This window comes from Rhagoletis pomonella, unplaced genomic scaffold, assembly GCF_013731165.1.
Source record: "Rhagoletis pomonella isolate Grant_MI unplaced genomic scaffold, Rhpom_1.0 Rhpom_scaffold_00013, whole genome shotgun sequence".
NCBI lineage: Eukaryota > Metazoa > Arthropoda > Insecta > Diptera > Tephritidae > Rhagoletis > Rhagoletis pomonella.
This window is the reverse complement of record NW_023458567.1, coordinates 2139001-2155473: the sequence shown is the minus strand read 5'-3', so window position 1 is coordinate 2155473 and position 16473 is coordinate 2139001. Positions and strand designations below refer to the sequence as shown.

General features: G+C 35.2%; 1 protein-coding gene across 8 annotated transcripts in view; it reads right to left on the bottom strand.

Annotated features, from left to right (window-relative positions):
* LOC118748464 (amyloid-beta-like protein) overlaps window positions 1–15842 on the bottom strand; it is a 237948-nt gene extending 222106 nt beyond the window's left edge. For 6 of the 8 annotated variants that reach the window (XM_036482911.1, XM_036482918.1, XM_036482919.1 and 3 more), the window contains exons 1-2: window positions 15736–15842; window positions 13856–14040 (exon numbers count right to left, since the gene is read on the bottom strand). In XM_036482911.1, coding sequence (XP_036338804.1) covers window positions 13856–13933 — 78 coding nt within the window. In that variant the 5' untranslated portion in view covers window positions 13934–14040; window positions 15736–15842. Of the gene's footprint in view, window positions 1–13855; window positions 14041–14928; window positions 15127–15567 lie in introns of those variants that run through there. The other 2 variants (XM_036482913.1, XM_036482914.1) reach the window with 2 other exon arrangements.
* Between the last annotated feature and the right edge of the window lie 631 nt (window positions 15843–16473).

Sequence of the window (16473 nt, the reverse complement as noted above, 5' to 3'; positions counted from 1 at the left end):
TCGTAATCAATGCAAATCGGAATAACTCGCTTCATAAAGGTTTCTCTTCTAATGCAACACTGCTACGAGCTGCGACTATTACGCATTAGGGCTTAGATCACAACACATCGAAATATCTTTCTATCTGAAAAATTGTTAAAAAATGCAGTACTACTGCAATTTTACGCAAAAGAAGATAAAAGCTATAGTAACATAAGTACCCGAAAAAAAATAAAGTCTCTACTACTACTATGGGTGCCCACACTCCCTTGCAGGCTTCGGCACTTTAACTCAATACCAGCCTTTCAAACAGCTTTTACATATCCGAAAAAGGCACACATGTCAGTTGGAGTTGTGTGTGCATTCCGTATGCCCGCATATCAATTTAAAAATCGAGTACTAATTCTCTTACGTAGCTCACTGTGTATAGTAGTAATTGGGTTGAAAGGGTGAAGTTACACATAGGTATGTATGTATCAACATGCCAGTATAAAAATGCCAATATACTAATCTATGCTATTCAACACTTTAGTGCATACACATGCTCGTATCTGCAGTTAACCGCAAAATCGACAGCACAGTAATTTTTCTACTTTTTAAAAATTTTTTTTTTCATTTTTTTTCTTTTAGTTTTGAACACTTTGTACGTCACTTGTACCTCACTTGCACCTTTTTTACCTTTTTCTATTCTTTCCGCATATTTAAGCATTTTATACGGGTATTAAGCAGCACTCATATGCACACATACAAACGAACGGGGTCATGAAAAAATGAACTTACTACATATGTACATAAACTACTTTACCTCCCGCCACTCAACACACTCCCGCTCATAAATCTGACTCAATTAGTTATGCTATTGTTTTTGGTATTGTGGTATTATTGGCTGTATAAATAGTCTTTATTTAAGCTGTTTCTAACATTTAGCTAAATGGAAGGGGCATAGGATGTATGTAGTTGAAGGTAATAGGAAAAAAAATTCAAAACCACTTTTGAATTTCGTCAGAAGATTGAAGATTTTCACAAACATTTGATAACAAATATTTTCTCAAAAAATCAAAAAAGATAAAGGTAAAACTAGTTATAAAAAGTAGTATGAATAGTAGTAAGAAAAAGTAATCTATAAGGTAAACGTTAAAAATGTAGTAGAGAAAGTAATTAAAATAGTAGGGACCGTGTACACTAGGCGACAAATGAAAGTGTATACCTTGCTCCAACATAGCACCGTGCGACAAAAACAAAAAAAGAAATCAGAACACACGATAGAACCGGTATACTCACGAAACTATGGGCCAAATATAGTAATTATTAGTTTTTCACTCTGACGTCAGGATTTTTATTCAAAGGACTTTGAAATTTTAAAGATATGATTGATTCAAAAATTTATTTTAAAAAATCGGTGCGATGTTGAATAACAATACGAGTAGCAAATGAGACAGAAAATTATGTAAAATTTAAAGATAATAAAGTTTTTTGGTTTACATGGACGAATAGGTATTGAAAATGCGCTTCTAATAAATTTTTTATTTTTAAGTTAATAAAGTTTGCAGGACGAAATTCGATGATGAGGTAATGTGTATATTAGTGCTGAAACAATAATACTTTCAAAAATAAATATTTCAAATTTTCAAGGATATTTAAGGACAAAATCCGCCAAGGACACTTTCCTTACCCATTCGTCCATATGCAACAAAAAATTTATGCCGTTATATTTCTAAAGAATCCTTTCTGTTATATATGTCCTCAAAAAGTCCTTTTAAAAAGTTTTGCTATAATTTACCCATGGTTTCGCGAATATATTAATTTTTTTTTGTGTGTAAAAGTTACTGTTGCACGGTGTAATATTCACCATTATTTTCATGAACATTTTTTTGTATTAATTACACAGGTTAACAAAATTTAAGCAATGTTATGTTCACTAAAATATTGCAGCCGATTCTTATAGAATTTTTCCCGTAGAATCCGAATCTGAATTTAAAGAAATTAGATTGGCTCTAGTTTTCGTGAAACTTAGGTTTAAAGGTGCCAAAAAACGCGTTTTTGGACGTCTTTGAGCCTCAGTAAAACAATACATTGATGCAATGGATCTGTCCGTGTGGGAGGATATGAAAGCCTAGACACTGCTCTTTAATCATCAAAATCAAAAAACTATGGTCCGAACACTGAAAGCAATTGCAAGTAGTTTTTTTATACGAGTACGCACGATTTTTTTTAAACTCCTGTAGAAGCCCTTCATTAGGCTAGAATTGAATGGGCTACAAACCTATATACTCGAAAGTGTTGTAGAAATTCTGAATAAAATATATTTCTTACACTGTTTTATTTTCTAATTGTTGCTCCTTTTTCATTTTATAAACTTGATATTTTTTACTACCACAGTTTTTGCAGTCATTTCATTTTGAACTACTACTTAAAAAATCTACAAATTTAATAACTTTTTAGAGAAATACATTGATTGATTGATTTTTCGTCACTTGTGTATCTTTTTTACATTTTTCTATACTCTCTGCTACTTTTTTGCGCTCGCTTTTCCGCTATAACTGTACTCTTATCTATTCTCTTGTACTATTTACTCTGCTACGTTTTTCTACTAGCCGTTTGTCAGCTTTATACCGAAATTTTTCTCCGTTTCATCCATTTAAATTTCTGCTACTTTTTCCACTAGTTTTATGCTATCATTTTATTCCTTGAGTTCTTGCTTTTCAAGTATATTATCCGCTTTTTTTACTCTGTAATGTTTACAACTTTTTTTACTACTCTTTTCTAGTACCTTTTCACTACTACTTTTCTAAAAACAATTTCTACAACCCACATTTTTTGCTCGTTTCCAACTACCCCATTATTTTCTAAACCACGTTTTAAACCACCCGCCTCTCCGCAACTCCCTTCCCTAGACAACAATGTGTTCTCTGTGTGCTGCCTATTTTAATTTTGATTCACATTCACCCTCCAACTCCTGGCCACTTCTTCTTCTTCATTATAAATTACAGTCAACACTAAAAGCTTCGACCACTTCTTTGTTCTGTCGCTGCCTTGTCCAGCTGTCCTTTGCACTGCTTGGTCGCTCACGTCTGCTCATATGCTGGTTTCAAGCTTACATATGGATATGCTCGCAAAATGGGTGTACACTATGTATGATTGGCATTAATACTCTCTACCCACTAACTAGCCCACTTTTGCCCTTTGTCCAGTTCGTTTTCATTTCAATTGCTTTTTATTCTTCACACATGCACGCTTATGTTTTTACACAAACATAAGTGCATGCATACCATACGGTAATATATTCGTCCTTTTCAGCCTTTGCGTAACTCGGTAGGTCTGTATAAGGACATCACCCATATCTACCCATGCCGTATCGCCTTTCTTTTATGAGCTAAACCAAAATTGCTCATTTACACACACACACACACACATGTCCATACGTATAAAGGCGCTCATACTCTGCAGAAAATGGGGCTAGTTTTTAGCTTAACTTATAACTACCCAGCAGTCAACTAGTTGTATCATTTTATTACTTATTAGTTATTTCCTTCGGCCGTTAAGGGCGATGACCGCAAAATAGTGAGAACTGGTTTCCTCTTCATTGGATGCCAACTAGCTTCTAGCATAAAATATTTATAAAAAAAAGTAAACGTTACATATTGCCTTATTTTTTACATGTTCTTTTGTAGTTGATCCCATATTTTAATTCCATAAGACATAACATCAATATGATAATATAAAATTTCGATCTTTATTTTATAGTATGTCCTGAATTCGAGAAATCATCTGCGAAGTGCAGAAAAAAGTGTATTCAAAGTAATTTTCCTATCAGGATGTTTAAATAGAAGCTTGTTTAAAGAAACCAAACTCCCGGTAACGTCTGCATTACTCCTGCCCGACTTTACAATTCACTTATAGTTAGTTTTGTCATAGCTAATTCAAAAAAGTTAGATATTTATCGAAATCCCCCCTAACTACAAGTTGGTTATTTGTTATCAAATGATAATTTCTTTTCTGCAGGGTATTTATAGCTGTGTACATTTTCACCTCTTCGCTCGCAATTGTTTCGTTTATGTTCACTATACTCTGCTGTAGTGTTGGTACAGGCCTCTGCTGTGGCTTGCCTGTGCTTCTACTTTTGTTTTTCTTTTTCACTTCATTTCCAGTTTACCGGTTACTGGCACTTTTCAATGGGTGCCTCCACTTGAGCGCACAAGTAGTCGCATGGGCATTTAACGCTACTGCTGCTGCCACTTCTCCCTGAGCCGCTATTTGCCTCCTGCCTTGGTGCTGCTTCTCACACTACATATGTAAGTACATATGTAAGTACATTTATTTCCGCTTTTAGATTTTACGTTCACCTCTGCTGCGCTACTTTATTCACCATCATTTTCATTTCTATTCATTTCAGTTCATTTGCTCGATTGTGTGAATCATCGTTGCCTTTATCATCATCTTTATTGGGTTGAGTACTTGGTTGATTCACAATCGAGCGTGAAAAGGAGTTGCCAAGTACACATGCCTGTGGTCGTGGTTGTGATAGTAATGTGGATTTAAAAAGTTACAGAGTCAAATTTTTTATTAGCTGATAAATATGAGCTTAATATTAAAAGATTTTTTTGGAAGCAATATAGGCAAATATTTTCAGTACGCTAATCGATATAAATTATAATGCGTGGCTGGACAACCTGGAAGAGGTATGTCACCTATAGCTCTGTCATATCACATATATGTAGCTCTTATTAAATTCATGCAATTTTTAGCTAGAACCTGGAAAAAACGCCCGAGTTTTAATGCACTCCAAGTGAAAGCTCTTCAAAGCTTTGCAAAATGTTTGTGGATACTACTCATCTCGTAAAATTGAAATTTAGGGACTGCTTTTCGTATGAAATTGACTTGTTTTATAGGTCCGGGGACTGCACTAGTGAACGTTTATTTAAGCGTCCAAGTGAAAGCTTCTGTAAGACATTCCACGAGAAATCTATCGACAAGAATGTTGGTTCAAATTTTGAAGCCACTCTGCATAGAATTCTGAAATTTAGAACCAACTTTTACGTACGAATATCACCAAATAGAGATTTCACTAGCAGGTGCTTATATAAAGATTATAGAAATCGAAACAGAGGCTTCAACCTATATCAATTTGCAGTAGAAATTCTCGCTAGGAGCGGCGAAGCATTTTTTTCATACGAAAACTTAAAAGTGTATATGTATAATACCTCTTAAAACTTCTAGCTTCCTTTATATTTTTCATTTTTTTCTTTATTTGCATTGGAGAAGTCATTAAACTTTTTACTCAGTGAGTATCCTAGTAATTTAAATGGAAGTCCCATTATCTTTAGCCATATTTCTTAAGCAATTGATTTAAGTACCAAATACTAAATTTTAATCGCCACTACTTTACTTTACGAGCGCAAACTATCAAGCCAAATGCACATACCCATTGGATGTTAAAAGCTGCTTTATGCGCGCAGTAAAATCAGAGTTGCATTTGGTAGTAGATAAGGACATAGTTGATAATGTGTTGAGCAAACGAACTGCATTAAGGTGTAACGCCAACGCCGGCGTTGGGAAACGAAAATGGAAAGAAACTTAAAGAGGAAAGCGAATTTTAGAGTTTTTTTTTTTTAAAGAGAAATTGCTTGGTCTAAAAAATTAATAATTTGTTAAGTGAAAATATGCAACAGGATAAGGTAAATAGTTTATATGAAAAAGTTTGGTCTGAAAAGTTAAATGTCCAGCTAATTAACGTTAAATATTTTAAATTGGTAGATGGAACAGAAGACATTTTTAGTCCTAAAATGTTGCGACTTAGAGCTTTTTTGACCTATCTGTTGGCCCAATTCACTCCGATCCTGAAAGTACCTTTGAGAGTCGAAAATTTATTAAATGTTTATAGCTGGAAAATTTACATAGACTACATAAATCAAGACTCCAAAAAGCACTAATTTCTCACAAGTCCAACCCGATTAAGTTCTCTTTTTTCGCTCGCGCTCTAAAACACGCAACTTCATATACGTACTCCACAGCTGGGCGCACGATATCTCTCTCACTCACTCATCACTGCAAGCAAGTGCGCTAAGTTTGCGCGCCGCATTTCATTCACCAGACAGGCGTCTCCATTTCTCGTTCGACTTATAAAATAAATTTTAGAAATTTTAAATTGTTCAATGCGTTAATTGGCACTCTTTCAAAGCTACCGAGCAATCTAGTCCAACTTAGGCATGAAATTCATAGTAAAAAATTAGTCGCTAAACATTCCATTCGACCTTTCCACGGCTTAATTCTCAACCGCCTTATAAGAATTTACCTTAAAAGACGCTTTACAGATGCTTTCGAGCCAAGTACGAACCGTCTTGGCTACTTTCATGGCCTACAGAACCTAATTTAATTCTTTTATTGAACCTAATTTAATTTTTTTTTTTCATTCCTTTTCATAGTTATTATCCATTTTCTCTTAGAGCACTTGTTTTTCTTTTATTTCTCGTTCATCCTTCTTTGCCCCCAGACGCCTTTCAGTCACTTCATTTTTCGCTACACTCACTCATTTATGCTCTCACTCATTGTTATTCTAAGCATTAAGCATTCGCCTATTATTTCCTATTATTTTTTCCACTGTCTCGCTGCTTTGTATGGGCTACATAGTAGCTCTAAAGCCTTGTCTTTTCTCTTTAACTATGCCACACATGTACGCGCCTTTTGTTACAATTGTCAATTTTAATTTCGAACGAAGGCAGTGCTGGGCTTTCATACAAGCGAAATCCCCAAGCGAATGAATGGAAATAAAAAAATAGAATGAATGAATGCAAGAAATGCGAGTGCTGAGCTCAATGCAGAATCGAGTGGTATGTGAGTGAGTGAGTGTGTAAGATTGAGAATAAATGTATGTGAAGGCAAGTTTTTTTTTTGCCGGAAAGTTGACGGAAAGGCTGAATAATCGGCCGACAGACTGTTAGGACTGGCTGGCGCTACACGCGCGCTGGATTCTCCGGCTATCTCGACTTAACTTCCTGCTGTATACCGCGTCGTTTAACAGTCGTACTGCCCCGCCGCCTACTGGCAATGCGCGCATATGACTTTTGCCATACATTTTTATGTATTTTTTTACTTTCGATTTTTACTCCTTTTTTAGCTTCTTCCCAACAATTCTTTTTGTGCGACCATATTAAATCTTCCAACGCTTTTGTGTGTCATTCATTTATTTCCCTGTTGATTGCTGATTTCTTGTAGAAGCCGTTGGGGACCGTGTTTTGCTTTTACTCCCCTGCGGAAGAAGATTTTCATCTGCAATTCCTTATTTTGCACGCGCACACACACACACACACACACACACGCATAATGAATGCAAGCTATTGTTTGCAGGAAGTTTTCATTATGTGGAATGCATAATAGGCATATATTTGCACTAACCTCATGCATGTATGGCATACAGAAATGCATATCCTTATGTGTCCTACAAAGCGCTAGCATATTTTTTCAGCTGACTTAATCTCTGTCCCATACAGCTGAATGCATTTTGTGTTCGATTTTTCATTAGTGCAACTTTTTTTTGGAGTGCAAAATCGCACTTCCAGTTAAAAAGACTAAGCAGTACAGGGTGAAAGCGTAAATTGCAAGGGGAGTGCGTGCAAGTGTTAAATTTAGTAGTACAAAACATCGAAAAACATAGCCTATCCGCAAGGGCTGAGTATATTTAAATGCTGCTAATTTCGTTAGTTTTGAGTATGAAAATTTATGAAATTCACAGTGTGCATAGCTTATCGCCCCTGTATTTGTATGCTATTTTAAATTTGACAGAATAGCTTGCACAAAAATTAATATAAAAAAAAATTTCAAATCTATAAAAGTTTGTAACTTTGCTAAGGCTTTTGCAAAAAATTCTCAGCAAATGCTAAATTCCGTAAAATAATGCAAAAATTAAAACCTATCGATAGACGCCGCTCCTATTTTGCCAGAGTACGCGAAAGTGCTGCACATTGTAAAATAAAAAATGATAGCCTATCCGCAGGCGCCATTAAATTTTAACCGCTGTATGTTTATTAGTTTTGAGTATTTTTGTTTGAAATTAACTATGAAGCGTGCTAGTGAAAAGTTACTAAGACCCATTTTAAAAATTTTACATTTTCTTAAAATATTTCATAAAACATTGAATACAGCATTTTGCCTGTTCAAAGAAATGCAAAACTCTTTACGAATCAGAGGGATTCGATCTTTATTAAAAGATTTCGTACAACTTTGGCCTTATCACGTTTTCGATGCTTCTTTTGGACTTAGCAAATTTTCCTTTCATTCAGAAAAAATGAAAATAATTAAAGCAAGTACCTTTATCCTTTCCGGAACAATACATTTTAAATTTCTCTAGCCTCCTGTGTCATAAAAAGTGGACTTAACATTTTTTCACTCTAAGCTAGTGATATATATATTTTTTCAATAAAAAAATAATAATCAAAAATATAAAACTTAGCTCATGCTTCGCAAAAAACGTCTACCAACAGGTATTTAAGACTGGCGTACGCAAAAATGCTGAATTTAGTCAAATTAAGCAAAAATTATAGCCTAACTTCAGGCGCCACTTATATTCTAACCTCTGTACTTTTGTTATTTTTGTGTATTTTTATATGAAATTCATAGTTTAGATAGCTTAATGTTTCTGCATTCGCAAACAGTTTATATATTGGGATTGTTTTTATTAAAAGTCTTAATTTCAAAAAAATAACGAAAAATCTTAGCCTATCCATAGGCGCTGCTTAGTTTTCAATGGCTATAAAATCGTTAGTTTCAGCTATTTTTATAACAATTTCCTTGTACGATCATACTAAATTATATTAAATATTATGAGACGGCTGGAATTTTTTTTAAGATATAAAAACTATAGAACAAAAACACCCCATTCACATAGATATATTTTTAGAAATTGAAAGGTCCTATCTAGCAGAATTTCTGCTGATAAAAGAGTGGGTTCGCCGAAAGTTTAGTTACTTCCATGCCTTACCATCGAAGGTGGAACATTCACCTAAAATCCATTTATGGTTGTCTCATCGCCCTCAAAACAAAATTGGCATCCATATGCAGCAGACAGATCTACAATATATGTATGTATCTATACTGAGCTACCAATAAATTCTTGCAACCAATTTTGCAAAACTACACTTCTACATTATATCCTTAAGCTCTTCTGCATTTCTCGCTAAACTGCTATGAATTTTTTCACTTAACAACCACGCTGCGTTTGCCAAGAACGCATTGCATTCGAGCAAGCAAAAAAATGCATCCACTGAGTGTAACTACTCAACTTGCGCTCGAAAGGCTGCCAAAACAACTGGATGAGTCATGAAGCCACCAACCACGCCTAACTATGCACATATGTATGTATGTATGTATGTATGTATGTACATACATAAACAACGATTTGGCCAAAATCCAGCTGTCTGAGCGAGACATTTAACTGCACTTTTATTGCAGCAAAAGAATAAGAATCGGCGATGTAATAAGAGATATGTATGTAATTTATCTTTTTTACTGCAAAACCATTTCCGTTAACAAAACTGAAGTGCAAAAATACGACGCATAGAAGAAAAAGTGCTAAATTCGTGCTTCAAAAATATTCTATACAGCAAGGACTGACTATCGTCCTCGCAGAACAAAAATTTCGTTGAGGTCAGACACTTTTGCATGTCAAAGGAAAGTACATAAATACAACGAACGCTTTTTGTGCTAACAAAATATGTACAGGAACACATACATACATACATACACCTGCGCGCTTAAACTCTGTAAGCGACATAAACTTCAATTTGTCCAATCAAGTTTCTACAAATATCCCACGCTTACATATATGTAACTACAGATACAGTTACAGTGTACATGTATACACGCGTATACGATTTCCATGGCTACACGCAATAGCTCGCCCACGCCACGAAAGCGCCCCCGAACGAGAATGGCCATGGCAGCCCGCGACCCCACTGCTAACCCTTAACTCGAAAGAGCCTTGAAAAAGTTCATAATGCTGTGGAAATTGATTTCACAATTGCAACAAAAAAAGAAAAAAAAACAGGCAACAACACAACAATGAAGGAGTTAATAAATGATGTTGCAAAAGAAGCTTGCAGAAAAAGGTAAAAAAGAAAGCACGCCACAAAAGAAGAATGCAAATGAAAGTGGAATTGAATGAATGAATAAAAAGCTCTTCTCAGCTTCTTGTCATCATTGATCTTCCATTTGTATGCATGTACTTATGTGGGCATGTTTGCGTGTATGTGAGTAAATAGAAAATTCTATTCAATATATTTTTGATTTATTGCTGCTGATTATTTAACAAAAATGCGAATTGTGTCAGAGTAACAACTACATATTGATTTTATTATTTTGCTGAATCAAGCAGAAGTTGTGAATGTATATAAGAAAGAGCAAAAGGGAGAAAAATCATTTGTCATGACGGAGTGTGCGATTGCGCTTTCCATTAGATACGCTCGGAGTGATTTAACTAGAGCCACGTCTTCACAAAAAAAAATCCTATAACTATCAGCAGTGGTTTGCTACGGGCTCTGCGAATTTCTAGATAAATGATAAGTGTGCCTAAGAATATGCAACGTCTCTAGAGTAACATTATCTGCCTTTCTGCTGTGGTATTGCCCCTCTTTGGCTTTCATGTTGCATATTTTTCGGCGCATTTACTAGTCATTGTTTAGAGGTTTCCGAGCGTAGAAGTTAAGCGCTAAGCTTTTAAAATCCCACTTCTGATTTTTGGAATACACTTTTGGTAAAATGATATCTTCTGTTTAATACAAAGTGTGTCCGATGATGAGCTAAGTATCATATATGAATTTAGAATCAAAAAAAAAAAATACAAGCAGTTTTTGGACACTAGGAAACTTGGAATCTTAGTTTGCTGCTAACCCTTAAAATATCACCTTATTAACAGATAAAATAGTATCTGTTTGGAAATATATTCAGTGCAAATATTCGGTTACTCAATGTATGGTTAACACTAACTACAGGTTAAACATCGTTATCGACCTACTATTATATGTTATGAAGTTTAACGATGTTAATCCTGTAGTTAGGGTTGCGACATTGTTTCCTTTCACATATATAGCAGTTGTCAGACGGTGTATTTTGATCCTAGGTGTTCAGAAAACAAATATAATGCCTCGTACTTAAATTCTATACTGGCTCAGTCCTCTCCCTTTCCTTGGGCAATTATCGAAGATCAATCTTAAGGCAAGCCTATTCCTAAATTCAAGTTTTCAATTTGAGTACACTGCTTTGTGAATATTTTATCAAATCAAAACATATGTACCGACTTCACCAACTATCCACCAACTAGTTTACCTTGATCTTTAATTTTCGTTTTCCCCCATGACCATAGAAATGAGAAAGGGTAAGTCAGTATCACAAAAAACTGTCAAAGACCTTTCTTACAACTTCAAAAGATTCTCTAGAGAATCAATACTGTCGTTATTTCCACGGATTTTTGCAAAGAATCATGTCTACAGGAGATTACAAAACTCTGCACAAAAAAAATGTACAATATTTAAAAATATATATATATATTTTGTAAAATATTTAAAAATATATATATATTTTGTAAAAATGTACAATATTTACGTCTAAAATTATATACTAAAGCTCGGAACACTTTGACGACTGCAACTTCACGACGTAACGACAGCGACATCATTTTGTCGACAAATGTCGCCTTGAAGCTAGCTTCTTAAACATTTTGAAGACCTCAGCGACATAGCAAACCGCTGATTTTAAAGTTTGACATTTTGGTATATTTATTTCACAAATTGTGTATTTTTATTTAAATAAATAAGAAAAACATGAACAATCAAGAATATGTGATTAATTTTGCGACAATTTAATTTTGCAGCACTACATCTACTCATTGTCGTCGGCAAAATTAGAAATAGATTTAATATGGCGACGTCGACAATTGCAGTCCTGCAGCCAAGATGTCGTGCTGTCGTCAAAATAATTGTGTCCGTAAGAACGTGTGTATTTAAAATTTGACAGATGCTGCTTGTCGCTTGCTGTCGTCAAAGTGTTCCGAGCTTAAGAGATGTAATATGAAAGCTTTTCACTTTGCAGGTTTGCGTCTTGGATTGTTGAATATTTTTAAGCACAATTTTTTCACAACTAAAGAAGTAAATTTGGAGTATCGCCAAGGCGAAAATATGAACCCTGAGAGAATCACTCCAAAGTAACAACTAGGCTTACGGCATGAGGACGACTATCTTGCCTTATCTTAGCAACTACCAGCGGGACTCTGAAGCTGCTGTCCAACGCTGAGAGGTCGGACTAGCTTTAGACTGAACCAAAGAGCTGTTAAAATACCCCAAACTGTTACGAAGCCAAACCCTAGCTACCGCGAGTTTGGAGATCATTTTTGTCACTAATGACTCTACTACTAGTTATTTGAATTGGAATATAAGGCTAACGCATAATGAAGCGGCGAGCAAAGCGATGAGCATAGCATCGAGCAAAGCGTCAATTACAAACGTGTTTGTACACTTTGCTCTTCACTATGTGCGCTCCCTCTGAAACATATACGTTAGTAATCGACGCTTTGCTCGATGCTCTTTGCTCGCCGCTCCACTAAGCGCCTAGCCTAAAACTTTCCTTTTTTTAAGTCTGTATTCCAGCACATCTGCAATGAAATACCAAATCTAAGAAATGCAAGAAAAGTGGTTTATATATCTCCCAGATTTACTAGTTTTAAAGAGCTTTGAACCATAGTCCTAGGTATCAACGTAAATTTTTTTTAAGTAAAAATTTGCGGGTACTTCAAGAAAATTCTGTATGCAACCTTTCTGCAACCCAAACACTCATAAACACGTCGCCTTCCCCCTCTCCTAACAGCGGTAAACCAACTACTCATTTACAACAATGTTTTCCAGCTCGTAATTTCTTGTGTCTCTTTTGTAGGCACATAAAAGTTATTTTATTACCATTTTTTTTTGCACTCGAAGCATTTTCGACACTCCACGAGCACGTCGCGGCGAGTGGTGGACGGCGGCCGCATATTTGTAAGCCAAATTCAAACGAGCGAAAATGTCATTTCTCCTTTAACAATAAATGTAGACAATCCCTATGCGCAATTTGGCTGTTGCTTACTTTCTACCCAGTTTTATGGCTTTTTATTTACTGTAACAGCAACCCCTGGTCAACTTTCTCTGGGAGCTACGCGAAGGGCGAGCGCGGGGTATAAATGAGTTTCAAAAAATATTACCACTGTCGCTGGTCACCACAAACGCAGGACTTATAAGCAAAGGCAAACCAAACAGAAAAAGAAAACGAAAAACAACAATTGTAACAAAAGCAACAACAACATAAGCAACCAAACGAGTAAGGACCAACGGAGCATTATAATTATTTCAGTGACCACAACAAGAGACAAAACAACTACAACAACGATAATCACGAAGCATATTGAAACGAAAAGACAGTGCAAGCAACAACACCGAAGCAAGCATAAATAAGAAACCAACCAAGCAATAAAAACAACAGCATTACAAGTGAAGCAAAAGCAGAAGCAGAAGAAGAGGCAGCAATGGCGGTGAGCAAAAAAGGTCATAAAAACGACGAAGCATCAGGGCAAACGGTAAAAACCGACAGCCCAAACGACGTTGCGAGCGACGATGATGGTGAGTGAAGCCTGAAAGGTGAACGGAAAGCAGCAAAGGCAAAGTGCGGAGTTGTTGGTACGGCGCGCTGCGAGTTCTCGCAGGACATTCGAGGCATAGTCAGTTTGGAGTACATACCACACTTTTGTATATATGTAAGTACTTATGTATATATACAGATACACTTATACATAAACAAACGGCTATACTTACACATGTACATACATATGTGAGGATTTTATTAATAATCATGACTCACTCACCTGTACATTTAGGCAATTTGTCGCACAGATGACAGTTAAAGCCAGCAGGCCAAGACTGAATTTTCGCGATTTTAACATTTTTGCACAATGTTTTTTGTTTTTGAAATTTTTATTCGCTTTTGGAGTCTAACAAACTATTGTTTTTGTTATTGTTTTTTTTTTCACGAAAGTTTAAATGGTTTTCACTGTATTTGAAGGATTTAAAGTTTTTGCAGAAAGCATTAATTTTTATGGAAACTTAGAAAAAATCTCTCGAGAAAGTTTATAGCAACGGAATTAAATTTAAATAATTACAAAGTTAAGAGCAAAAACTTAAAAAACAGAAATTACCTTTTTAAATTAAATTTTTAGATAAGAAATTAATTTAAATAATTTCAGTTAGTTATGTTTTATTTAAACACTACAAGGCTTTTGTAACAGGAAAATTTTTGCACAAAAGTAGAAGTATGTAATACAAAAAAAAAAATTGGAAAATTTGTTTTTGCAAATTTAGTAAAAAGTATTAACAATCTTCTTGTAATTATCTAAGAAAATTTTTAGGCAAAGTTTTTATTCTAGAAAATTATTAGATAATTAATTTAACCGAAAAAAAGTAAAAATATTTATACAAATTAAATATATAGATTTAAAAAAAAAACTTAAGATTTAAGCTCCAAAACTATTTTTATAAAAAAAATACATAAATTCAATTTTCATTCAATATTTTTTAGATTTTTCTCGGTTCGTTTTTATTAAAGTTTACAAAGGCTGATATTTGTGTTATGAGTCTTTCAGTCTAATAACTTAAATCTATTATCATTTCGTTGGTTAAGCTGCGTTAAAAGTTTTATTTCGGCACACAAATTTAAATATTTCACTTTTCAGTAAGATCTTTTAGGAACCTTTTTTTTAAACTTTTGCCGCACTGTCAAAATTTCAAGAATGAGTATTTCGAACTTTGAGTTTTTCAGTTTCGAGTTTTCCCAAAAATTTTCAAAAACACAGAAATGTCGAATTTCACTATGCGCCCAAAAGTATGCAACGATTTTCAAGTGTAAAACTAAAGACTCTGGCGCAGACACAACGCAATTAACTTAGCTCGCTGATTTTTAGCTGCAAATCGTTTGTCTTGGCTGCCGCGGCCACTCAATAGCACTGCAGCACGAACACCGCCAACTACTTAATTCAACACTTCTTGCATTTTTTTTTGCTTTCGTTTTATTTAATATTTGCACAATTTTCGTATTTTCCACAAACTTCTGCCGTCTGCACTTTTTAGTAGTTTTTTCTGCAACTATTACTTTGTTTTTGTTGTTCGTCGTTGTGGCTCGACTGGTTACGCACAGCAAGCAGCGGTTGCTCGCTTAAATAATATGAAAAAAATCGAAACTGTCAGTCACACCCCTGAACGAGAAAAATGTGTGCGACATCGCCGCCACTGCCCCGCTTGCTGCATACTTTTGCGGCGTCGCTTGGGGACGAACAGACTTGGCATGAAAAATTTTGAAGTATTTTCAAGCGTTTGTGGAAAATTTCAAATTGTTATGTAGCCAATTTTCAGGCGCAGATTTACACGAATGATATAATTTGTCGCTGCGAGTTTATCGTTTTACAGTCAATGAAAATTGAAGCAGTGAAAAAACTCCAGTTCGAAATTGGTGGCCTCTTATGCAGCAGCAGAAAAAATTCCAATTCACACTTTTACAAAATTCTCCTGCCCACCAATTACTAACCGCTGTCACAGAAATTAGTTTTCACAACACTCGTAGGCTTTATTTTTCAAGTCTTCAGTTAATCCACTTTAGTTTTTGGTAATTTATCGCTTTTTGCCCATTAGCAAATTGCGAATTGTTTGCTTTAATAAAGTAAATTGAAAGAAAATTAATTTTTTCTTTGCTTACTCTGCAATCAACTCATTCGGTTGTTCGCCCGTTCGTTTGCTACGCTTCGGTTCGTTTGAATGAAACTCTTACAAATGTCGACAACGACAGTTTGGTGTATGGAAAAATTTTGCATTTAGCCATCACCTTTAAGGCTGTCAGCCGCAGTTAGCGTCCTTCTGCGCAGACGTCGCTCTCCAATACCGTTAGCTGTGCGAATGTGTGGAATGTAAGTGCAAAATTCAATATTTACATCGAATTCGAATGGGGTGTTTTTGGTTTCGCAGGGTTGATTTTTATGAAGGCGCTACAAAATTATAAGAAATTTTTTTCGTTTTTTAAACAGGAGCTCGAAATCTTCTGGAAATAATTTCGGCTTCACCAATTTTCGATTGCCTTCTATTTTGGACATACTTTTAGGCATCAAGACCCTCGGTTAAACTATTGTTGAAGAAGAATTGGCTAAGAAATAATTTGCTTAAAATAAGATATCCGTTCCGTATATATTTTAGAGAAAAAGCTTTGATAATCAAAAGTTACTATTATTAAATCGACCTACATATAGAGAAGTAATACTCAGAGAGAGCTTTTACTCTGTGCGCGTGCATATAAAAACTACAGAGAGCTGTGAGGAGCTCCGCCAACGGGCGCTGTTTTGACCATCACTGATCCATACAAATGTATAGAAAGCTTAAAAGAGCTTTGCCCGTGGGCAAGGCGGTGCCCATCACCGGTCTATACTCATTCTATAGAAAACTG